The sequence below is a fragment of the Panthera pardus genome, unplaced genomic scaffold (genome assembly GCF_024362965.1).
Source record: "Panthera pardus isolate Hobbes unplaced genomic scaffold, ASM2436296v1 HiC_scaffold_17, whole genome shotgun sequence".
NCBI classification, from domain to species: domain Eukaryota; kingdom Metazoa; phylum Chordata; class Mammalia; order Carnivora; family Felidae; genus Panthera; species Panthera pardus.
In genome coordinates this window covers 93,247,486-93,273,439 of record NW_026526732.1, presented here as the reverse complement: position 1 = coordinate 93,273,439, position 25,954 = coordinate 93,247,486, and the positions used below count along the sequence as shown (strand labels likewise).

The 25,954-nt window shown below is 35.7% G+C and overlaps 1 protein-coding gene across 1 annotated transcript in view; it reads right to left on the bottom strand.

Moving 5' to 3' along the window:
* LOC109248190 (protein eyes shut homolog) overlaps window positions 1–25,954 on the bottom strand; it is a 784,935-nt gene that overhangs the window by 427,000 nt on the left and 331,981 nt on the right. Inside the window, exon 9 of the mRNA XM_053905310.1 lies at window positions 21,065–21,294. Within this exon, the coding sequence (XP_053761285.1) occupies window positions 21,065–21,294 (230 nt within the window). The remainder of the gene's footprint in view (window positions 1–21,064; window positions 21,295–25,954) is intronic.

Below are 25,954 nucleotides of genomic sequence, written 5' to 3'. Positions count from 1 at the left end.
TCTTGTGTTGCTATGTTTAAAATCCTATGATAGCCATAAGGAAGAGTCGTAGGAAATACTTGTTAGTTTTATTTTAAGCATATTTGTAAATAGTGTAGTCTAAATATTTTAGACTTTTTCTACGAAAGGAGAGAAAAATAAATATAAGTGTTATGAGTTCTTCAACAAACCAAAGTTAGGAGGGCTGCCTGAATATTCAGGGCACAGATTGAAATGAATATAAAATTTGAAAAGCGTTCAAATTCAGAACTAGTTGGGTTGGTAAAAAGTCAGAGATTGAGTCTTTAAATTGTTATAGAGGGAAAGCAATCTTTGAATTTTTTTCTTTTTCCCCTAAATACCATGATATTTACTTAACATGCCCAAATAGCTTCATGATTATTTAGTTATTTCCAAAAAAATATTTCTCTCTAAATTAAAAAAAAATTCCTTCCATATTCATGTACTATGCTAAATGCCTGAGTTAGAAAGATAAAAAATTCAGTTTCCTCAATATTTTACATCTAGGAAGAAGACATCAGAAAATATACCATGAAAATACAAGACAGCAAACACAACAATAAAGAAGGGCACACAATACTATGGGAATGTAGAATGAGAAGCCAAAAAGGTGGTTGGGATGTGATGACAAAAACACCACCTCCCAGAAGAAAATTACAACTGATCAAAGTCTTTAAAGAAGAAAAGTAATGAAGCAGGTTGAGAAGGATATTCCACACAGAAGAAAAGCTGAAGAAGTACAAATACTTTAGTATAATTGGATTACAGCTGTGGATGGCAGGAAGTTGGAGGAAAACAAAACCAGATAGGTAAGCAGGTATCAGACTATGAAGGGCAATGTATGTCAGGTAAAGGAATGTGTCTGGAAGAAGAATCCAGCATCGATCTTGTGAATCTAAGAGGGCAAAAAGAGACATACATTGGGATCACTTCTCGGCCTTTTGGCTCAGATCAAGTGTGAAGAGACATACACTGGTGTGGCAGATGCTGTGAAGCTCTTGCTGTCAAACCTTGCTGCCTTCCTTTCCCCACCTGTGTTGATCTCAAATGTGCTTCCTTAATAAAATCCTGCTTTATAATCTCTGCCTAGGATTCTGCTCTCTAGGGAACTCATCCTGTAACAGTTGGGTAGCAGAGTAAGAAAACAGCCTGACTAGCAAGCTTTCTGGCAAAGTGAAGAGGAATCCCTGCTGTTGAAGCAGTTTCCAAGCTTTCCCCTAAGTCCAAGTCCACAGCAATGGCTAAGCAGAGCACAAAAGGTTTCATGTGAGAGGCTGATCCAGGTGTCAATAAATTTCAGAGCTAAAATGGGCTCTCAAATTAATTCTAATTCTGCCACTTCGAGGACAGAGAAACTGCAGGTCAAAAGAGTCATGACTGCCCTAATGCTATATAACTAATTATGGGCTGGGCTGAGACTAACTTCTGTATCTTTCACTCCCAAGCTACTACCTTTTTCATAAACCTATGCTTCTCAAATGGATGTGTTCCCAGGAATCTGCATCAGCATGTCAGATTCGCTTGCAGCCACAGGAGAAACATGACAGTTCCCGGAGAATGATTTCATTTACTCTTTATACCACAATGTATATGTTGCAGAATGCAAAGAGCATGTGACTTTTAAGATTAAAGGAATAAGAGATTCTCAAGATCATTGGATTCAGCTTTGTCTTTAGAATCTTTTTGGGTAGGGTTGACTCTTCTCTGCCACTAGGGATAAAGTGGTGTAAGTATTGGAAAAGAACTAACTGCAGGAAGAAAGACTGACATTCCTAGGTACTGGATTCTTTTCTATCTTTATGATAATATAACAGCATTTATTGGAGGACTTTTCCTGTTTCCTCAAATTTCTTAGTAATTTTTTAAGTTTATTTATTTTGAGAGAGACAGAACACAAGCAGGGAGGGGCAGAAGAGAGAGAATCTCAAGCAGGCTCCATGCTGTCAGCACAGAGCTCAACATGGGGCTTGATCCCATGAACCATGAGATCTTGACTTGAGCAGAAATCCAAGAGTCGGCTGCTTAACTGACCGAGCCACACAGGCGCTCCTCAAATTTCTTATTAAAGTCTCTAAACTGCAGATTAATAATTACCTCCCATTTTAAAGAGAGATATTAAACATATCTACGTAATAAATGCTAAGAGGAGATCAATTGGTTCAGCTACCATCACCCCCAAAATCTACGAGAGAAAGCTAGAGATTTGTTATATATTTTTCAGAAGTCTTTAAGAGCAGAAAGCAAGGTGGCATATATCACCCCAACTCCAAATCAAGTGAGGAAGTCTCAAAAAGTATCACTCGGAAATTGTGAATTGCTAAATGCATGCTAGCAAAGCTGAAGCAATTTGTAGAATGCCTTCTGTTCCTATCTTGTGCAGATTTCTTAGGAGAATGTGATATGTAGTCCCAGAGTTTGGAAGCAGGGGATGAGAACTGAGGCTTGGGAGAAGCTAAAAGGCAGTCAGCAGTCTGGAGCAATCTGCAAAGTTAGTGAGGAGAAAGAGGATTCACCCTGGGTTTATGTGTACTTCCACTTGCTGACAGGACAGTGGTGCCTGAGATTTTCTGAGCTCCAACTGACAATAAGGAAGGCCGAAGATAAATAGGCTTGAGTCATCTAAAGATAACCTTTTCCAAAAAGATATCTACCTATCAGGTACACCAGTCTGAAAGGGTAGAAACAAATTTCCCAGATAATTGCTAAAGGGGATTTACAAGAGATCAGATGAGAGTGCCCAACCTACAGCAGAGAAGCATGTTGTAGGGAATCACCAACAACCATGGATATACCCGAGATGTCAGAATGCATTTGCTGCCACAATAGAAGTATAATTAGCATCTACTAAGGATTAAGACTTTTGGTGCTTTTCCTGCTTCCTTCTACCCCTGATCTGACCCAGAAGACTCTAGTTTCAGAAAGGAGGGTTTCAAAGGGAGGGACAGAGAGGGTGGGGCAGCTGCACATCGGGTTTGGGAATAAAAGTGGATTAACTTCTTAAATTAGATTAGACTTTTTAATACCTGCAAATGATCTGAAAGCTTTGGGATATATCCAGGTTGTCTCAAAATAAGGGGAAGAGAAATCTGGTAGTAAGTATCTGAAGTTGGTGCTGGAAGAAATTACATTATTTTTGGGTGTAAACCTACAAGTCAGGTCATTTAATAAACTAAATTCATTAGTATGTCAATGTAGGTGGTGTTGTCTGAGACATACTCTATTTTTTAAGGGAGATTTTAAAATAGAAAGGTATGTTAGTTAAAAAACATTTTTTGGCATCAAACACAGCATGGTTTAAGTTCTGGCTTTGCCCATTACTCATAACCCAGGCAAATTACTTTTTCTGTGTCTCAGTTTCTTCATCTGTAAGATGGGGATATTAATAATTTACACATTTTGTGGCATATTCCCCGTGCATTATAATTCTTCCTTCTTGGACAGCTGGTTTATGATCTCCCCTCAGCAGTCAGGCTCATACAACATAGCTTGGGTCAGAGTGATTGGACTAGCGCTGGTCACTTTGGTCACATGTCTCTTATCTAGATTTTGATCCAAGACAGATTTAGCCTCTCCATGGGGAAAGGACTCTACAATGTTGATTCAAAAGCCACTGTCAGCTAGGAGATGGTGAGAAGAATAAAACATGACTCCACCAGAGAAAGTACCCAGAGTTCTCTTGCTCTTAGTTCTACTTTCCTTTCTGGGAAGAGCTTTGCATTTCCACTCCTTTATATTTTTATAATGAAATTTTCCTATCTTTGCTTATGCTAACTCAGATCAAACAGGAAGGTTAGTTTTAAGAACTGGGATTCAACTCCTAGTGACTGAGTAAACACAGACAAATTACTTAAATGCTCTGTGTCCATTTTCTCAGAATTTGGAGATAGAATAGTACTTACTTCAAAATAATATTCATTCATGAGGAATAAATGAGTCATTACCGGCTAAGATTAAGAACAATGCCTAACACATATTAAGTATCCAATAAATGCTAGCTATTATCTAGTGAGTTGATTTCTATAACTTAGAAATGAAAATAACTTTGACTAATATTATATGACTCAGTGTTGGCATGATGATTGAAAGGGAAAATGCATGAAAAGAGTTTAGCATGATATGTACCAAGTTTGAAATGGTAATTATTGGCTGTCATTGTCTGTTGCTTTCTTATTTCTTAGTTATGACACCTGATGTTAATCTGCAGAAACGCTAAGATTACACAAAGCATCCATTCTTCATTTTTAATCCACAAGCAGTGAATGGAAATGCAGGCAAAGGGTGACACACATATGTGTGAGGATTGGTTGCAATTTCCATGTCTCTTTCTATCTACTCTTATTTATTCATATCTATATCCATCTATGATCCTAGGACAGAGAATAAAGATATATCTACAGAGACACCTTAACAAAATAGATTAAAGCAATTGAAACTGATTCAGTATTTTAAGGACAGACAGTTTAAAGAATAAATTCTTCTGCTCAGGTGGTTCTCAATTTCATTAATAAAATTATATTTATGAGTAAGGACATCGTGTTACCTCTTAAATACAAATTATATTATTTTTTTTCCTGTCAAAAGCACATCACATGTTGAAGAAAATAACTTGCCTGCAAATCAGTTTTCCAGAGGTCATATGATTTATTCCTAATTAGCTCTAGTCATTACAATCCTCTGTTTTGCCATTGTGTTGTTGTAACGTTTTAGGGCAGATTAAGGTTAGCCTTTGTTTTTCCTGTTGGTCTATTCTCATATCATCCAAGTTTATATTTTTCAATTCTTTGGACAAATTTCTTCTAGTTAACTAGAAAACAAAATTTTCTTTCAAGTCTTTACAAAATTACTATTTTTTTGTATATAGTATAATACAAAAGTATTACTATAGATTTTTACCATTATTTAAAATGTTAAAATGACAAGAGAATTCAAGTAACCAACCCTGTTAATTTAATTATCTGGTAATATGTTTCTTTTCTATAATTATTTTTAATGTTTATTTATTTTTGAGAGAGAGAGAGAGAGAGAGAGAGAGAGAGAGAGAGAGAGAGAGAGAATATGAATCCAAAGCAGGCTCCAGGCTCCAAGCTGTTAACAGAGAGTCTGACGCAGGGCTCCAAACCCACGAACCATGAGATCATGACCTGTGCTGAAGTCGGACATTAACTGACTGAGCCACCCAGGTGCCCTGGTAATATATTCTTATATGGAAAAGCTTAATGTTTTCTTTGAAAAGGTATGGACTGCAGCAACTGAGAAAAAAGAGTCATTGTACTTAGCATCTGTTCATAAAATTTCACTAAATTTCTTGAGACCAGAAGCAATGGGCCTACTACAAATGTGAATAAATAGATGAATGAAACTAGAATTTTTTTTCTTTTCATTAACTTGCTTTAGCCCCATCTTTACTCTAAAAGAAACATTGGTAAAGTTATCCCTCAAAATTAACTGGTAAAAAATCATTCTTACATATACATTTTCACAGTAACATAATATTCTCTTTGTCCGGAACATTCTCCTGCTATTGAAAAGACTGGCACCTTCTCAGTTTTTAGTTCTGGAATTAATGACATTTCTTCATAATAGATTTCTAAATAGATCTTTTTCTGCTCCCACAGCACCCTACCCTGTTCTTCTTCATTAGTATAGCATTCTGTTTCAGAATCTGTATACCAGTTTAGATTACATATTTGAGTGTTTATTGTTTTTGTTTTTTTTTTTGTTTTTTTTTTTTAATTTTTTTTTTCAACGTTTTTTATTTTATTTTTGGGACCGAGAGAGACAGAGCATGAATGGGGGAGGGGCAGAGAGAGAGGGAGACACAGAATCGGAAACAGGCTCCAGGCTCCGAGCCATCAGCCCAGAGCCTGACGCGGGGCTCGAACTCACGGACCGCGAGATCCTGACCTGGCTGAAGTCGGACGCTTAACCGACTGCGCCACCCAGGCGCCCCGAGTGTTTATTGTTTAACTGGACTATATTTCTTGCAAATTACAAAAGGGAGAGACCATGACCATCTCATTCACCAGTGTATATCCAGTATTTAAGGCAGTGCTTGTATGCAAATAATTTGTGGTAGAAATATAAATGAAAGACTTCATCTAACTTAATTTATAAGTGGATTAATTTATTAAAATAAGAGATAATTTCTATAGAATACTTATGGCCAAGTTTTGTGTGAAAAGCCTTGTTTAATGCACAAGTGTAAGATGCATGTCTGACATACAGCAAAAGCTCTGGACTGGTTACATACATCTGGCAACTATTAATGTATAGAGGGCATTTAACGCTTTAGGATTGTGTTGTATTGCCCCATCTAACAGTAGATAGATAATACAAGCATAGATAATAAAAGAAGAGAGATCAAACTGAGCTTTCTAGAATTTGTTAAATAAATGACTCTTTAATGCTTACTATTTTAACAAATAGTGTAATTCAGTCTTCTGACAGACTAGATATAACTTCAGCTGGTTCCATCTTTCCACATTCTAATCAAACCTTTCAGTAGAAAAGTCTCTCCATCCTCTCACCATCTCAGCACTGTTGTACAGGCAACACCATCACAACTGTTACACCATTTTACTTTGGGTTTGCAAAACTGTGTAGTCCAATACTGTATCCACCAGACAAGTGGCTATTGAGATGAGGCTTTAAATGTGGCTAGTTTAAATTAATGTGCTGTAAGCATAAAGTACACATCCGATGTGGAAGACTTAGTATGAAAAAAAGAATTTAAAATATTCCATTAATATTTTTACATTATTTCATAGTAATATTTTGGATACACTAGGCTACATAAAGTATATTATTAGTTTCTTCTGTCTCTTTTTCATTTTTTGACGTGGCAACAAGAAAATTTAAAAGTTGCATATGTGCCTTGCATTCTAGTATTATGAACGATTCCTCTATAGAACCATCAAAAATTAAGTAATTCATGATCAGTGCATACCAACTTTTTTCTGATTATTACCTCTGTTTAAATATTATCATCTTAAAATGATTTTATAAGCAGTAGTATAAGGAATTCTAATTAACTTTTCTTCTCTACATTTTTATAAGCAAATTTACCTTAGAACAAAAATGCTTTAAAAATGTCTGTCAATTAAAAGGACAATTAGTAAACTCATCAAATGTCATGTTTACATGTCTACAGTCTAAATATATTTATATCCATCTATTGTATAAAGAGAGGGAGAGATAAGTTGGGACAACTGAAATCTTTATTCTCTTAGTTTATGTAGGTTTATCTAATTACTATCTCAAATATATACAATAGAATTTATTTTATTTTTTATTTTTTTATTTTTTTCTTTATTTTTTCAATTCAACTCGGAAGCTACCATTGAACAACTTTGGAGAACACATGCCATGCTCTAGCAGATAAAATACTGAATCTGGAATATGGACACTGTATTCTAGTTCTAGATTTGTCCTTAACTAGTAGTTTCCATAAGTTAATTATCTTGGACTTTGTTTCCATACCTGTGAAATGCTAGTTTCAATTACTTTAATTTAATTTAATTTAATTTAATTTAATTTAATTTAATTTAATTTAATTTAATTTGGTGTTTTCCAACACCAAACTGTTTGATAGCCCAAAAGAGATACTAATCATACGTTTTAATAATCCTACGTATTTTCAATTTTCTGTGTGTCTATGTGTTATGCAATCAATCTGTTAGAAACAAATATACATAATGAAGTCACAAGACTTGAGGAATTCAGGACTGAAATGAGAAAGATAACATACTCATACTTCCTAGTGTGCACATAAAGATAAACAGTAAAACTCTGGATTTTGAGTAACCTGTACTGTGAGTATTCCGCAAGATGAGAAAACATTCCTAATAAATTTAAACTTGATAAATGAGCAATGTCTTGCAATACGAGTAGTACATGATGCCAAACGTCACAGGATCACATTTGAGCCAATGGTTTTTCTCTCTCTTGCTCACTGTGGGATTGTGGATGATCGTCTCCCTTGCTTGGATGCTTGGTTTCAGGCTGCAGTGTTTGGCAGAAATCAGTGATTTTTAAGAATAATGGATGGTGCCCACAACTTATACTGGTGTATTTTTTATCATTTCAAAGCACCTATGGACAGTCCTTTGCTTTTCCATACATGAGTATGCTTAGGAATGTTTTGCTTCATTCTAGGTCAGGCTGCCTGCAGATATAGACCTTACTGCCTTATTGCAGTCCTTTGCTTTTCCATACATGAGTATGCTTAGCAATGTTTTGCTTCATTCTAGGTCAGGCTGCCTGCAGATGTAGACCTTACAGCCTTATTGCCAGTTACATTAGATACAGTATATGACAAGAGTTTATCAATACTGTACTGTAGTCAACATTTGTGCAAGCGTATACAATGGCCCCCATGAAGAAAAAGGTTGAAAAGAAAAGCAGCAAGAAGAAGGAAATCATCCAGAAATATTAACGATGTATGCGAGTGGCCAAAATTGCAAGATTTTATAAGTCTATGTTGGCCATTTGCACAATATTAAAGAAGAAAGAAGAAATAAGGAGTCTAAATGCAGCAAAAGGAGTCATGAAAATATTAAAGCAACAACCACGTGTTTTGAAAGATGTAGAAAAGTTGCTTCTGGTTTGGAAAATGAGAAACAATGAGCAGGTAATACTGTGATGGAGAACTTTATCTGTGAGAAGGCAAAGCCTTTGTACACCAACCTGGTAAGTAAACTGCCAGGTACATCAACAGAAAACGAAAAAGGCTTCAGAGCAAGCAGGGGATGGTTTAATAATTTTAAGTGGAGAAATGACATCCTTAGTGTTGTGAGTCATGGAGAGGCTGTGAGTTCAGACACTAAGACAGCTGAGGCATTTTGCTATCGAGTTCCAGAAGCTCATGGTTTCCAAGTGTTACCTGCTGGAGCAAGTTTTTAACTGTGATGAGATGGGGCTCTTTTAGAAAAAGATGCTAAAGAGGATCTACATTACAAAAAGAAAAGAATGCCATGCCTGGTCACAAGCCCATGAAAGACCATCTCACCCTCTTGTTTTGTGCTAATGCAAACAGGGATTTCAAAGTCAAAGTCAAAGTATCATTCCGAGAATCCATGAACCTTCAAGAAATGTAGGTATAGAAAAGCCAGGGGCGCCTGGGTGGCTCGGTCGGTTAATTGTCCGACTTCAGCTCAGGTCATGATCTCACGGTCCGTGAGTTCGAGCCCCGCGTCGGGCTCTGTGCTGACAGCTCGGAGCCTGGAGCCTGTTTCGGATTCTGTGTCTCCCTCTCTCTCTGCTCCTCCCCTGTTCATGCTCTCTCTCTGTCTCAAAAATAAATAAACGTTAAAAAAAAAAAATTAAAAAAAAAAAAAGAAAAGCCAGTTAACGTTATGTGGAGGTCCAACAGAAGGCTTGGATCACTTGTATCTTGTTTGTTGAGTGGATCAATGAGGTCTTTGGTCCTGCAGTGAAGAAATACCTTTTAGAAAAGGATCTGCTACTCAAAGTCTTGCAGTTTATGGATAATGCTCTTGCTCATCCTCCAAGCTTGGAGGATGAATTACTGGGGGAATTTGAGTTCATTAAGGTCAAGCTCCTTCCTCCCAACACCACTCCAATCTTCCAGCCCATAGATCAGCTTTTTAAATCTCAAAAAGCTTTATACTAAAGCACTATTTCAGCGATGCTTCAAGATGACTGAAGGAACAAACCTTACCCTCTGAGAGTTTTGGAAAAGTCATTTCCACATCATGAACTGTCTCAAGATCATTGATAAAGCCTGGAATGGAGCCACCAAGAGAACCCTCAATTCTGTTTGGAGAAAACCAGCCTGTGTTCTTGGACATGACTTAGAGGAGCTTGCTTATGAACAGAAGCCACCAGTTGTTGATGAAATTGTGTCTTTGGGTAAGACCACAGGACTGGACATGAATAAGGACAACATTCAAGAGCTGGTGGAAAAACATGGCCAGGAGCTGACGAATGGATAGATCTGCATCACGAGCAACAGAAAGAAGTTATGTCGTCAGCAGAAGAGGAGAAGAAAAAGGTAGAGGAATGCCTCATTTCAAATGAGATTAGGGAGATGTTTAAAATGTGGGCAACAGCACAAAATTCTGTAGAAAACACCACCCGAATAAGGGTGTACCAGTGTGAATGATGAATCTGTTTAACAACAATGCAATGTCACATCTAGCCCATCTCCCAACTACCACCTTCTGTGAACTCATAGTTTATTCTCTATCATTAAGAGTCTCTTGTGGTTTCCCTCTCTTCTCTTTCCTGCCCCCTTCCTGAAGATGTGTTCATCTATTTTGTTTCTTAAATTCCAAATGTAAGTGAAATCATATGGTATTTGTCTTTCTCTGATTGACTTATTTCAGTTAGCATAATACATTCTAACACCATCCATGTGATTGCAAATGGCAAGATTTCATTCTTTTTGATGGCTGAGTAATATCCTAGTGTGTGTGTGTGTGTGTGTGTGTGTGTGTGTACACATCTTATTTATCCATTCATCAGTCAATGGACATTTGGGCTTTGTCCATAATTTGACTATTGTTGACAATGTTGCTATAAACATTGGTGTGCATGTACTCCTTCAAATCTGTATTTTTGCATCCTTTGGGTAAATACCTAATAGTGCAATGTTGGATCACGGGGTAGTTCTATTTTTTGTTTATTCAGGAACCTCCATACTGTTCTCCAGAATGGCTACACCAGTTTGCATTCCCACCAACAGTGCAAGAGAGTTCTCCTTTCTCTGCATCCTTACCAATACCTGTTGTTAATTTTAGCCATTCTCACAGGTGTGAGGGGGTATCTCACTGTGGTTTTGATTTGTATTTCCTTGATGATGAGTGATATTGAGCATTTTTTCAAGTGTCTGTTAACCATCTGGATGTCTTCTTTGGAAAAGTGTCTATTCATGTCTTCTGCCCATTTCTTAAATGGGTTGTTTGTTTTTCGGATGTTGAGTTTGAAAAGTTCTTTATAGATTTTGATACTAACCCTTTATTAGATATGTTATTTGCAAATAACTTCTCCCATTCCATAGGCTGTCTTTTAGTTTTCTTGATTGTTTCCTTTTCCTTCTCTGTTTCTTGATTGTGTAGAAGTTTTTTATGTTGATGAAGTCCCAGTGGTTCATATTTATTTTTGTTTCCCTTACCTTCAGCAATGTATCTAGTAGGGAGTTGCTGCTGCCAAAGTCAAAGACATTGCTTCCTGTGTACTCCTCAAGGATTTTGATAGTTTCTTGTTCCACATTTAGGTCTTTCATCCATTTTCAATTTATTTTTGTATGGTGTCAGAAAGTGGTCTAGTTTCATTCTTCTACATGTTGCTGTCCAGTTTTCCTAATGCCATTTGTTAAAGAGACTTTTTATACATTGGATATTCTTTCCTGCTTTGTCATAGATGAGGTAACCATATACTTGTGGGTTCATATCTGGGTTTTCTATTCTGTTCCATTGATCTATGTGCCTGTTTTTGTGCTAGTACAATATTGTATTGATTACATCACTGACTGTTATTACTTCCTGTTCTTTATTTTGAGGTGAATTCCTCCATCTTTTCATTTTGGAGGAAGAAAAAACGGTAATAATAACAATAGAATGAAATACAAATTTTAAAAAATTAAAAAAAAAATCAAATAAAGAAAGCTAGATCCTAGGTGTATTTTGGTCTGTTTGTTAAGAGAAGCTTGAGAGGAAAAGAAAGGAGAAAAGAGAGAAAAAAAATTTAAAAATTAAAAATTAAAAATAAAATTAAAAAATACAATATTTTGCTCTTTCTGTATCCAAGTAACAAAAGAAAAGAAAAATAATAACAACAAAAGCAACAACAACAAAAAAAGAACAAAGGAAAAACAAAATAAAACAAAACAATTGAAGCTAGATCCAGTTTCCTCTAGAGCTGAAACTCTGCAGTACTCTGTGGTCAGCCGACTAAGCTAGTGGAAGGGATTTGTGCCGGTCTTCTGATAAGGGGCCTGCTGCTCTAATTCTCAGACTGACCTGCCCTAGTGGAGATGTGACTGTAGGGCACAGGGGGTGGGGCTTGGTGTAACAGCTCTGTTCTCCACTTGATGGTGCTGTTTAGCTCACTGGGGTCAATCAGTGTTGGGGGGCTAATGGTGAAAACGGCTTCACCTCTGGCTTCATCCCTAGTCTCCAGGGCAGGAAGTTCATACTCTCACAATGTGCAATTATTCACCCCTCCCAGGTCTCCCTACTTCTGTCAGCTCGGCCACATTCCCCCTGTCTGTGCCCAAGCTGTCCACCCACCAGGTGGTGCCTCCCTCCACAGTTTTATCTCAGGTGCAGCTGTGTTTCAAAACACCATACTTCAGAGACCCCTGTGGCTCAAATCCACAGTGGTGCTCTGGGGGAGGGTGTCCCTGTGCTATGGCTGGGGCCAACTTGTCCCAGGAAATGGTTGTGCCATGGTGCTGCAGCTGTGCCCAGAGTTTATGGTAAATTGCAACACACAGATGGTGCCAGTGTTTGCTGTCCTCAGCAGGCATCTTTGTTCCTATATGGGTGAAGGAGGTGGCTTGATGGCACCTGCTGGGTCTTCCACCTGTGGAGAGGCCGTATCACATCGACCAAATACACTCCAAACAGGGAAACTGCTTCTCCTCACATGATCCTCAGACATCACTGCCTGCTTCCTCCTGGGAGCACCACCAGGGGCTGACCTCCGAAACTTCACTCTGTGCTCCACCCTTCATATAAAGCTGGTGGCATTGAAACCCTCTCCTTTTCCCCCTACTGATAGTTTTGGGGATCAGTTTTCTTGTGGAGGCTCCTGTGTTGTGTTTTCATTGTTTTTCTCTAGCTGCTTTCAGGGGAGTGCTTTCTTGTGCAAACCTGATGCACTGCTCTCTCTCCCCATCTCTCTCTTTCTTCTCTGCAAAAATGGCTCCCTTTCCTCGGTGCCACCATGGCTCTTGTCTCCCCTAATTCACCTCTCTACACCACGTATCTGCTGCATTCTCTCCCTCAAATTACGCAGATTGTTCTGTTAATCCTCAGAATGATATCCTAGGTGTTCAAAATCGTTTTATACTAATCTAGCTGTGCTCGAGGGACAAGACTAGCCCAGGGTCCCCTTACTACTCTGCCATCTTATCTCCTCTGCATCTCACTTTTGGACAGAATGACTATGATAGGGTCCTGAGACTTACACAACCAGATGTCAATAATGATATCTCTAAGTGGATGAGTTTATCTCTGTCTTATCTTTTATAATCACATTTTATACCACACTTTTCTTTTTCTTTCTTTCTTTCTTTCTTTCTTTCTTTCTTTCTTTCTTTCTTTCTTTTTTTTTTTTTACAAAATAATGCACTGAAAATATGGGCCTAGGATTGTAATTTTTTGATAAAAAATCTAAACTACTTCTGTATAGTAATTTACTATATAAAAATCTGTTATACTTCCAAATTATAAAGAGCTGTTATACTTCCAAATTATTTAGAAACATTAGAATTAAAAGAGTTTTCATCCAATTTTTCTAGCCTGTTGAAATTATGTCCCAATTTTTATCTCTACCTTTTTCTCCTCACCATATCTTTTCTAAATCCTACGCTCAGATTCATGATTCTGAAGCAAGCACCAACCATTATGTCTTTTTCTGAATGAAATGCACTGCTAATGAATCAATACTTTTAATCTGTCATTCTGAGTTCTCTGCAGTATGGGTCCTATTGAATTTCCAGCTTTATTTTTCCACTGATCTCACATGTACCCTGCTTCCAAGCCAAACTAGACAACTCTCTTTTCCTTCATGAATTTGCTCATTCTAATTCCTCCAATTCATCCTTTTAAGTACCATTCCAGATATCACTTTTGATCATAGAATATTTTTCCTGATTACCCAAACTGGATATGATAAAGGAACAATCTTTATGAAAATATTTTGATAAGATGTTTATGTTGTGTTTGCAGGAGGAATGGCAATAAAAAGTTTGCTAAATAGGTCTGCAATATAAATAAGTAAAAATATCAAGAATTAAAGGACAAAACAGAAAATAGGGGAGTGATGAGAACAGGGAGGAGAAATATCTGAAGAATTTTTAAGGAAAATATTATGGCATGTGTGTGTGTACACGTGTGCTATAAAAACCTTATGTGAATGACTCTACTTTTGTATGGAAATAAAAGAGAGGCCCATTGTTCAGGATCTTGATGGATTTTATGATCCAGTTAGAGGCCTAAGGTAAAGGATGATTCCTCTTACCCCTCTTCTTTCTGTCCTGCTCAGGCAGTGGGTTAGCATATGGCTGAGGTTTTGCCAACTAGACAGTTTCAAAATACTTCTTGGGACTCTGAATCTTAAGCAAATGATTCAGAACACAGTGACAGTATAAGCTCTTCTTCGGTGGTGGTGGTGGTGGTGCTCCAAACTGTTTTTGGATGAACTTCATTCTGCTTCCTGTTTCCTAGTTCTCCAGAGTATCCTTCAGAGTATATTTTCCAAGTTGGTTCCACTTGCTTTTCCCAATTTTGTGAGCATCAGATATCCATCTAATAAACTTCCTTTTCTACTATATGATCAAGTAAATTCCCTGAGGAATGACTACAAGTCCTATGGTAGGCAGAATAATGCCCCCCCCACCCAACGCAAAGATGTCCACATCCTAATTCCTAGGATCTATGCAAATGTTATTTTACAAGGCAAAGGGACATTAAGGCTGCAGTTGGAATTTAAACTGCTAATCAGCCGATGCTGAGATACAAGGATTATCCTGGATTATCTATCTGAATGGGCTCTGTGTAAATAATAAGGCTCATTAAACATAGAAAAGGGAGGTGGAAGCATAGATGGAGTAACATGGTATGAAAAAGTTTCAGCTCACCATTGTTTGCTTTGAAGATGAATATAGGGGGCCATGAACCAAGGAATGAAGAAGGCCTCTAGAAGTTGGAAAAGGCAAGGATATAGATTCTCCCCTAGAACCTCCAGAAAGGAACACAGCCCTGCCAATATCTTGATTTTAACCCACTGAGAATTATGTCAGTCTTTCTATCTATGGAACTTTAATATATGGAATTTTAAAGTTTATTTATGTATTTTAAGAGAAAAAGTAAGAGAGACAAGAGAGGAAAGAGGGAGGGGCAGAGAGAAAGGAAGAGAGAGAATCCCAACCAGTCTCCATGTTGTCAATATGGAGCCCAAGGTGGAGCTTGATCCCATGAACTGTGAGATTATGATCAAGCTGAAATCAAAGAGTTGGACATTTAACTGAAAGAGCCACCAGGCGCTCAGTCCATGATTTATGGAAATTCAAGATAATAAACTTGTACTGTTGAAATCACTAAGTTGTGTGATAATTAGTTATGGAAGCAACAGAAAACTAATATAGGTCCTAAGTAATACATTGTTAAGGGGGAGGTGCTGTTGAGCTGAGACTATGTAGCTTTAAAGAAGGAAGTGGGAAATGCCAGCCTACCTTTGTTATGTTTATCTTCCTTTCCCTGCATCTCCCATTCAACACACCATGTGAACAAATACTTGCAAACTTAAAGGCGAAACATGATTTCTTAATTTCATACTACCTCCAATATCTAACTCAATGTGTTATACATGTTTGGTGTTCACCTAATGTTTATTTATTTAAATATGTTTAATTGTAGTGGAATAAAAGGATGTTAATTAAGGAAATAAAGGAGACAAATATATGTCATTCTTTTTCGATAGACAGAAGGGTGTATGTATTCCCTCCTTATCCTATATGGAAATTGCTGGATTATTACCAGTGTAAGTAGAGAGATTGATGGATATTTACTTTTTACATAGTTATAATCACTGAGAAGAGGAGGGAGCTATCTTCTCCCACCAACTAACTGAACATAGGGCTCCTTGCTGGAGAGTGTGCTACAACTGATAGTGGAGAAGACTGGAGCCCTTCAGCCCACCCTTGCTTTCAAAAATGAAACCCTCTTGTCTCCTTTCAGCCCCTGTCCTTGACTTCAATCTCCATTCATTTTCAACTTAACTATTTCAGCTGTTGCTGTTTACTACCAAATATGCAGCGCTGCTCTAGGATTTGAAAAATACATTTTCAGACATGGGAATTTTCAGTATTATGTTTGAAAATGCCAATACCCATTTCTTGGCCGTTTGCTGATGATGTAGACTATCAGTTCCCTGCAAAGGAGATAAATCGTTGTTATAAGAAGCTGATTAATGCTCTGTTTCTCTGCCTTCTTGGCTCTGGAATGTCTAACATTAGGTCACCTGATCTAAAGTAAATAAATGAATTCAATCTACTCTAATATGCCTTTAAAATAATATAGTAAAAGCAAAGGCAGGTGTTAAGGCAATCTTTTTTTTCTTTATTTTATAATAAGACAAAATGCCTGCTAAAACCTCTCATTTTTATTTCTAGGTTTGTAATTTACTCAGTACAGTTGACCTTTAAACATATATGGGATATACACAGACAGGATATCAAATAAAACAAAAGATTTCTTGGTTTTAATGTATGGCATTTAAATACTCCTTTATTGCACTATTTATAAAACTGTTTTATAGAACACTAAAAAGTATTGGGCTGTTTAAAAATGTTAATCCTATAATTAATAGTCAGAGGCATACGCTTTTCCCCAGCACAAGGCACTGATATTCTAAATCTGTCACTCTGAACTTTACAGTAGGAGACAGCCATCTGCCTGCATGCAGCCATCTAAAACAAAGCAAGAATATATGTTCTTATGTTTCCCCTGTGAGATGCAGGATCATTATGATAAATTAGGCAACAAGGTTTAGCTAATATGAATTAAGATAGCATATGTTGAGAAAAAAACACATATTAAATCAAACCAATTCAATAAAAGTCAATGCTATTAGGTGATTGGATAGGGATGATTTGATAAAATAGAGCACATTACGTAATGCCAAGTAGAAAGGAAACATGTGTATGGGTGACCCATTACTGAGTCCCATAGCCCTAAAAATCCCTTCTCTGTATTACTGAACCCAGCACAATTTTAATTACGGTCTATACTTAATTTAAACCTCAATTTTGCTGTGAAAAATCAAAGTTGTTAAAATAAAATACTTTAATATCCTCTCACAAGAATATTAACTGGAAGTAAAAAAGCAAGGTTGTAAAGAAAAATCAACTTCTGGGGCACCTGGGTGGCTCAGTCGGTTAAGCGTCTGACTTCAGCTCAGGTCATGATCTTGCGGTTCGTGAGTTCAAGCCCCGCATCAGGCTCTGTGCTGACGGCTTCGAGCCTGGAGCCTGATTCGGATTCTGTGTCTCCCTTTCCCTCTCTCTGCCCCTCCCCCACTCATACTCAGTCTCTCTCTGTCCCTGTCAAAAATAAATAAACATTAAAAAAAATTAAAAAAAAATCAACTTCTAACATATCTTTACTTATAGAGGCCTGTGCAATTATATATTTTTTTTTCAGAGAATTGTATTGCCATCATTAATAAACAGATTTTTCTGAAATTCAAATCTTGTTCTTCTACTTTCTACATTTCAGGTTTTACTGAAATCATTATAGAGATAGATATGATTCTTTTCAGGTCACCTAATGTGCTCTACAGTTTAATTTTCTGTGGATCACAGTAATAATCCTCTCTGTAGTAAAAATTTAGTAGATCAACATTAATTTCTTTAGTTTTCTGGTTTTCAAAATTTCATTTTATTTTATTTGAGAGAGAAAGAGAGAGCACACGCATGCGAGGAGTGGGGGGGGGGGGGGTGGGGAGAGAGAGAGAATCTTAAACAGGCTCCGTGATCAGTGTAGAGCCCCATGCGGGGTTCAATCCCATGACCCTGGGATCATGACCCTAGCTGAAATCAAGAAGCAGACATTCAATCGAATGAGACACCCAGGCACCCCCAAAGTTTTATTTTTTAAAGAAAATTCTTTTTTTCCTGAAATAGATACTTTTTATGTAGAGACTAAAGAGTAAGAAAATTCAGAAATTCCATGCCCTGCTATCATGTTAAATTTGATATTCTAACTAGTATAGCAATGGAGCATCATGGTTAAATGTGAAGTCTGGAGTCAGCCAAGATTGCTTCTAATCCTACCTCTACCACAGACAGATATGAGACCTTCAGTGAGTAATTTAACAGAGTCTAGGCTTTAGATTTCTCATTTGTAAATTGGGTTAATTTATAGTTCCCACTTCAGCTGGGTTATTCTGAGGGTTAAATGAAATAAGATGCATGAAGCACCTAGTGCAGTGTCTGGTAAAACTGGGACCCTTCACAGTGATAGTATGTAAATTTCATTCTGGAAGCATAATTTCATATATTTTAGCTGTTGAATGTACTCAATAAAGGACTCATTAAAAATTATTTTCATAGCAATTATCTTTAAGTTCTAAGCATTTTAATACTGATAATATTTCTAATATACATATATAGAGAGAGAGAGAGTGAGAGAGAGAGACAGAGAGAGAGACAGAAAGACAGAAAGAGACAGAGACAGACTGATTTAGGGACTGTTTATCCAAATCAAGATTTTTACCAGGTAGGTGAAACACTGAAACTGGCATAGAATATTGTTTATTGAAATCTACACTTAGAAATTGTGGCATTTGGCCAATCTAGATAATACTATAAAAAGTCTCATCATGGTACTAGATTCCTGAATCATGGGTCTTAGGCGCCCATCCTCATTTGTCAATCAGGATTGTAAAATGCATACCAGTATGAATTATATTTAGAGCATTAGATTGAAAACACAAACCTGTTCTTGACTTTATGACTGAAAGAAGAAAGGTACTTAATTCAAATTTAAGGGATAAACGATTAAAACAACATAAAATTCTTATACTTAGAAATAATATTCCAGGGGCGCTTGGGTGGCTCAGTTGGTTAAGCGTCCGACTTCGGCTCAGGTCATGATCTCACGGTCCGTGAGTTCGAGCCCCACGTCAGGCTCTGTGCTGACAGCTCAGAGCCTGGAGCCTGCTTCAGATTCTGTGTCTCCCTCTCTCTCTGACCCTCCCCCATTCATGCTCTGTCTCTGTCTCAAAAATAAATAAACATTAAAAAAAAAAAAAAGAAATAATATTCCAAATTCTAAAAACGCACATTACACTGCATTATAAGTATTACACATGAAATATTTCCCAAAAAAGGAGGAAAGAAAAAGATAATACTATGACAACTCATACTATAAAAAAAGAGTTCTATTGCATAAATTTTGTTAGAGTATCACACAACCTAAGATATTACTCAAAGTTCTTTAAAAAGTCTGTAATTGGCAATAATTATTTACTCACAGTTTCTGATTATTTTGCACTCAGAAATTAGTACTCTATACTGGATTACCTAATTTTTGCAATGCATATAATCCAATTATTAGTTTTTAAAATATTATAAATTCAATAGGAAAAACATTAGAATGTAGAAGGCAGGAAGTGATTAATAATGCTGAAAAGAGAAAAATAAAATATCCCTAACAACAAATATAAACAGAGATTCCCAGTCCTTTTCCTGAGGTCAATTTTCTACATTCTGCAACCCAAAACACCAAATAGAATTAAACCACAGTCAAGCCTTGGGTTTAACTCCAAATAAGCCTGGATTTATATCTTTCTGGAGAAAGTACAGGTCTGTACATCCAGTGTTAAAGATGTTCAGTAAGGAGTTAAAGGAGGGAGAACTGGGGATTCAGTAGGAGAGATAAGGATTATGGCTGGAGGGTCATTTGTAGTCTAATGTGTATGACTGACCATGAGATACAGCCAATAACTAAAGACTCCTCGTTTCATTACATCAATTTCACTATCACTAGTAAATCTGATTTAAAAAAAAAACATTAAAAATCAAAGTATAGATTAATAAATTAATCTAATAAATTAATAAATAAAATAATTTATTATAAAAATAAGAATAATTAAGAAGGGTATTTTTCTAAAACTCTACCTAGCATGAAATTAAAAAAAAGAAAAAGCCTTCTCAGAGATTTAAATGGCTAAGTGTGGATCTAAAAGAGCTTTACAGTCCAAATTATGTTCCTAGAACTCTACTTACAGAATGTAGTATAAATGGTCTCATACTGTAGCAGAATTGGCAAGTCTCATATCTTGCAGACATATAAAATATTCACTCAAAAATCAAGCAAAGTGATGTTTTCAAAAGCATTTTACAGTTAAAAAATAGACTTTAAGGATACATATTATTTATACAATGAGACTGAAAATAGACCATGTTTCCATTTTTTTTTGCTTTTAACTATATTTACTTGCTTACTTGGCTGAATATTAACACATAACAGTCACACAAGGTCATTTGGCAAGAAGAGCTGAATAACATATATGTACCTATGAGTTTGCTTCCAGAGGTCTCACATTTTGGTGCTGAAAAAGGATTTAAACACAATCTTGGACAAATAATGAAATTCTCTGCCATATGAATCACTATCCAATAGTAATCCCCATCCTCACCTCCTCAATTTAGAACCAGTGATTAATTTTACATAGAAAACAATGTCACTTTTCAGCTATTAGTGTAAGGACATGCATCATGACCTAATGCCTTTGTAATCTGCCCAGGGCGTTTCTGGCTCTAATTGCCCATCACTGCTTTAATTAACTGAGTGACTCTTAGGAGGCCATTAGATGTTTGCAATAGGGAAATTCTCTTTTGATTCATAAACAGCTCCATTAATGCTAAAACCATGTTCTAAAGTATCAAAAAAATAACCAATCTTAACAAAATAATTTAAATATGGGGATCTGCTTACGAAATACAAAAAAAACAGTGATGTGATTAATAATTAAGCAATAAAAATAGTATACAAGAGACCCTAATTGTTTCTATGCTGACAAAAGATGGACACACCATAATTTTAGAACAAACTACATAAAGAACACTACATTTCCACCTAAACTCTTATTTTTTGTGGCAGCTGAAAATATATTTTGAACGGCAATCCTAACGGAGAAAATAAAATCTTAGGTTTGCTTCTACAATATTGAACCAAAAGTGTTCTATCATAATTCATTTTTAAATAAAATCATACAGATGTTTCTTGTTTCTGTCAACATGCTTACTATAAGGTTGTAATTCTCTTGTCACCTCTAGAGAACTTTTTAAAAACAAATGAAGATCGATTACCTTGTTCACAGAAACGGCCAGTAAAATGTAGCGGACAGTCACAGTGGAATGAGAGGGTACCGCTGGAGACGGAGACAGGATGACAAGTGCCTCCATTGTAACACAGGTCCTCCTGGCACACGGGTGGCACTACAGGAGGGGTGCCGAGGGAGGTCCACGTGGAGTCAACCCCTTCTGTTGCACTAGAAGGAGCAACAGAAGACACTGTAGACAGAGTGGAATCCTGGGATCTAGATTTATAACAAGATCAGAAAACACAATATAAGTAAAAGTACATGAACTTAAACAGAAATAACAGAAACTCTGGTTTAAAATAAGATGAAATAAAAACAACACATATCAGCGGTTTAACCTAGGGTAAAGAGAATTATCATGTTTGGTTTCCAGTTGTGGGATTTACAAATGTTGAAAATGCCTGAGCTCTAGAATGTGACCTCAGGTGGATCACAGAGCTATAGTCCACCTATGTGGTTCTGAGAAGCTAAATTAATTTCTTCTAAGTACTTAAGAAACCTGAATGTATCAGCCTCCATAAGCCTAATTGTTTTCTTACATAAAAGAATCAGAATGTGGCTAAGTATAGCTCTACTTTGACTATTTTAACCCTCAAGAACCTAAGTTAAAAAAAAAAAAATGAGGCCATGTTACATTTTAATGGTAAAACCGCTTGCACTTGAATTATTTCTAGGTTGATTACTAGAAATGTGTATTCCTCAAAGTGACTTGCATTCAAGAGTTACCCAAGAGGTACCTTAGAAATACCTGCAAGTGATTCTCTTAATTTTTTTTCCCACAAATTTTACTACCAGTGTAATTTTTTTCTTCCTTAATAAATAATGAAACAACAACAAAATCCCTTTGAATTAAGTTGAAGTTCCTTACTTTTATATTCAAAGCCTCTTGGTAATGGAATTCTTCTTTGCTTTCCAGCTCACTTTATCGTGATTCCTAATAAATACCTTAACTTCACTCATACCCAATAAGATTACTATTCCTTCAAAACTCCGAACATTCTGAATTTAGGCAGTTTGTTGAACTACTTTCTACGCATTGTTGCTCCTCTCTTGCTATCTAAGTTTCACCTAAAGTGCCAAGTCAAAATCTATCTTATTTCCTCTAGATAGCCTTCCTTTTTCATTGGTCCTTAAGATGAAATTGGTATTTCTTTCATCTTTAAAATTCTGTATGTCAATGTACCACTGCTGGAATATTTTCCACTGGCTTAGAGTACATTTTTTAATTTTAGGTAGAGCTACAGGCTGTACATTGGTCATTGTTTTTCTACCTTCCCCCCACACACAAATTCCTCATTTTGGCAGAATTCCTTATTCATAGTAAACAACTGAATTGATGTCTTCAGAGTGCTCCTGAGTGTTACATTACTGTTTGGAAGTAGTGTTTTTGGAATTTTTATTTAATAAAAATCACTAGGAGAATTATCTTTTTAATATAAAAAAATCTTCCTGCAATAACAAATAAACAACAACTTAACTGAGTAAATTTTTATTTTGTACATTGTCATAAAGATAAAACTTTGACAAAAGAAGTCCATTCAAAAGTTATCTTCAGAATGACGTTTAGAGACTCAGTCATTTTTGCATCTCCTATTACCATGTCAATTTATTGGAATAAAAAAGCTGAAGAAAATGAAATAATTTATTAAAACTTTTTACCAAAACCAAAATAATATTAATTGGCAGGTCATTTCTTTTGTTTTACAATGCTCTTGCAACCTGAAATTTCTACTTATGATGTTTATCACAGGTTGTAACCATATATTTATATTTTTGATGAAGCCAAACTCTCTTCTCTCTCCTCAATGTCCACAAAGAATGGATGGATCATCTTTGCTCATTTCTTCATGTTATCCCTAACGACAATGATAATCCTCAAGTAGACTTTTCAAGAAATATTTTATAAACTAATTTGAATAATTTTTTAAACATCCAATGTACCACAGTACCAACAAGAAAAATAGCAAGTGAAAATAAGTTTATATTTAGGGTCCATTTCATAACTCCATTACACACCATGTTTGGTTTTATAAATAATATAAATTCTAACACTTCTGATCCAATCTTGCAATCAACTTTCTCAGATTTCATTCTGTTAGATTAGGATAATTCTCCCCATTTGTACTCATAGTATAAATTTGTCCCTTTAAAGTAACTTCCATTAAGCAATGCTAATTTGAAGTTCATGGGATTTATTACTCAGTATTCCATATTCTACTTTAATTTTTATTTCATTGTTTCTGAATGATTTCACCATTTCATCTATCTCTTGCTATAGACTTCATGAACTGCAGTCAATTATCTCTTTCAGGAATAAATTAGACTGAATTAAATGTCACTACTTCTTTCTTCTACAGTAGCTGCTAAGGGAGTCTATGTCTCACCTGAAAAAATCAATATGTTGCACATTTCAGCTGCTAGCTGATTATACAAAAATAATTACTGTTAATTGATCCATCAATTAAAACAGCAGGGCCATAAATCAAATTTTGAAAACAGCATTAATTTAACATATTCTGTTTTTAAGGTCAAATTTGGTATTTGATATATCACTATTAACAGCCCTTCACTTTCAGTGTTTTTCTTTTCTTAAATTATAAATTATGTCATAACCTCACCTATTTTAGAATTAAAGTAAACTTTATTCAATTTTAATAGATTTAAAAAGAAACAAAAATTTCTTCTGATAACATTTTAACTTATTTTTACTTTATGTAAAATAGGTTAAACATATCAAATAAACATGGACATTAAATACAATTAGATGATAGTCATACTGATATAATTAGTAATGTACAAAAGGAGCATTAAATTTGTAATTGCTTTCATTCTAAAAATCATGACTATATGAAAGCTTACAAATAAATCAGGATTCAGGGTTTTCAACACTTTTAAATCAATCATATTGTAAAACTTCATTGCCTTTCTTATTACTATCAGTCTTAAATAGTAAGTATAAAGAATCTGCTGGATTGTCTCTTGGGTATCTCTGGACAAGGATATAGTGATGAACCAGTCATTGGTATTACAAGCAGTAATCTCTAAAGACCTTTTTCTGAATGAATTAATGATTGAATGATATGCTAATTTTACTCAAAATCAAGCCTGATCCTTAGAGAAAGGCACCTTGATATGACAGTGATTGCTAACCATCATGTTTTGGGAGTTCTGGTTGGAAGAAAGGAAGACCCTCCACTCATTGTCTCATTCCTGCCATTCTCTCATTTCCAGAAAGTTCTACAAAATCATTTACCTGGCAGGCAGCAAGCAATTCACATTGTTTCAGCCTGAGGGATTTTACTTGTTAGCTGACTTTATCACTGTTTAGCATACATTTGTCTGGCCTCAATTTCTTAGAAGAAAGAATGGACTCACTCACAATTATGAAGCCCTGCTTCATAAGCAGAGAAGCAGGATTTTTGGAATTATGAGGAAGTATTAAAAACAAAAAACTTAGCCAGAGGAGTCTTGAGTTTGTGGCTCTTAACAGTATAGGGGGAAAGAAATCTTCAAAAATCATTATAATTAAATTTTTAAAGTGGGAAAATAATCTAGGCAATAAAAGACATATACTTGATGTACAAATAATATGTACACTGTTTTTTAAAAATGAGAATAGTTGTATAAACATACATACTCCCTTCTACTTCATCTTTTCACCTACTAGGATATGCTCATCTGCTCTTTACTTTTTCACCTAAAAATAATTCTTAGCATGCTGCCCTATCAGTTCTTCATTTTCCTTTTTAAGTTGCAAAGTGTTATACTGTTTAACTATACATTATTACTTCTATCAGTTTGGAATTAGTATATTTAAGCTGTTTCAAGTTTTTCCTCTAATATCTGGGTCATACATTTATTTTAATAGGTATATAGATATACTTTGCAGAGGATACCCCTTTAAAGTACAAGAGTCAATAAATTTTAGTAGATTGAGAGGTGTGCAAACATCAATATAACCCAATTTTATATTTTGTCTTCCCTAAAATTGTACTATTTCTGTGGAGTTTCTTAGTGGTCAGGCTCTCAGTTCCCATTTAGGATAACTGTCAACATCTAGTCATGTTTTAGTGGTGGTGGCGAATAGGAATAAACTCAAAGTATTTAATTTCTGCTCTATCAAAATCATGAGAACATCATGCTATCAAATAGAGCTTGAAACATACTGAAAAATGGCTTCAAAATTTTATTTAAATTGTCAGCATTGTCTACTAGCTTCAAAATTCATGTTGTCTTGTCTTTAGTTTGATCTAATAGTGAATTCTTTCTGAAAGCAAAACACAGAAAAATGTTTGCTATTTAAGATGTATTTAATTACCATAACTACATTAAAAGAGGAAATATGTAAAATTACTGTTAGTACTTATAAAATTCTCATTTGCCATTCAAGACAAAAATTAAATATCAAACAAAAATTATACCTGGAAGAATTGATCTGAAAACACTAATCCCAGGTATTATTACTCTTCTTTTTTTCGCATAACATTATGCAATAGAATAATCATATCCTAATAACAAATGCAATATTGAACATTTTATTTTTTCCTAAAGTTTATTTTTGAGAGAGAGAGAGAACAAGCACAAGTGGGGAGGGGGCGAGAGAGAGAGAGAGAGAGAGAGAGAGAGAGAGAGAGAGAGAGAGAGAGAGAGAATGAATCCCAAGCAGGATCCAGGCTCTGAGCTGTCAGCACAGAGCCTGACATGGGGCTCAAACTCATGAACTGTGAGATCATGACCTGAACAGAAGTCAGATGCTTAAGCAACTAAGCCACACAGGTGCCCCAATATTTCACATTTAAAGCACAAGTAAATTCATTCACTATTAACATAATAGTGGGATTTTAAAAGATCTTGTTTTCACATTGTCCCAATTTTT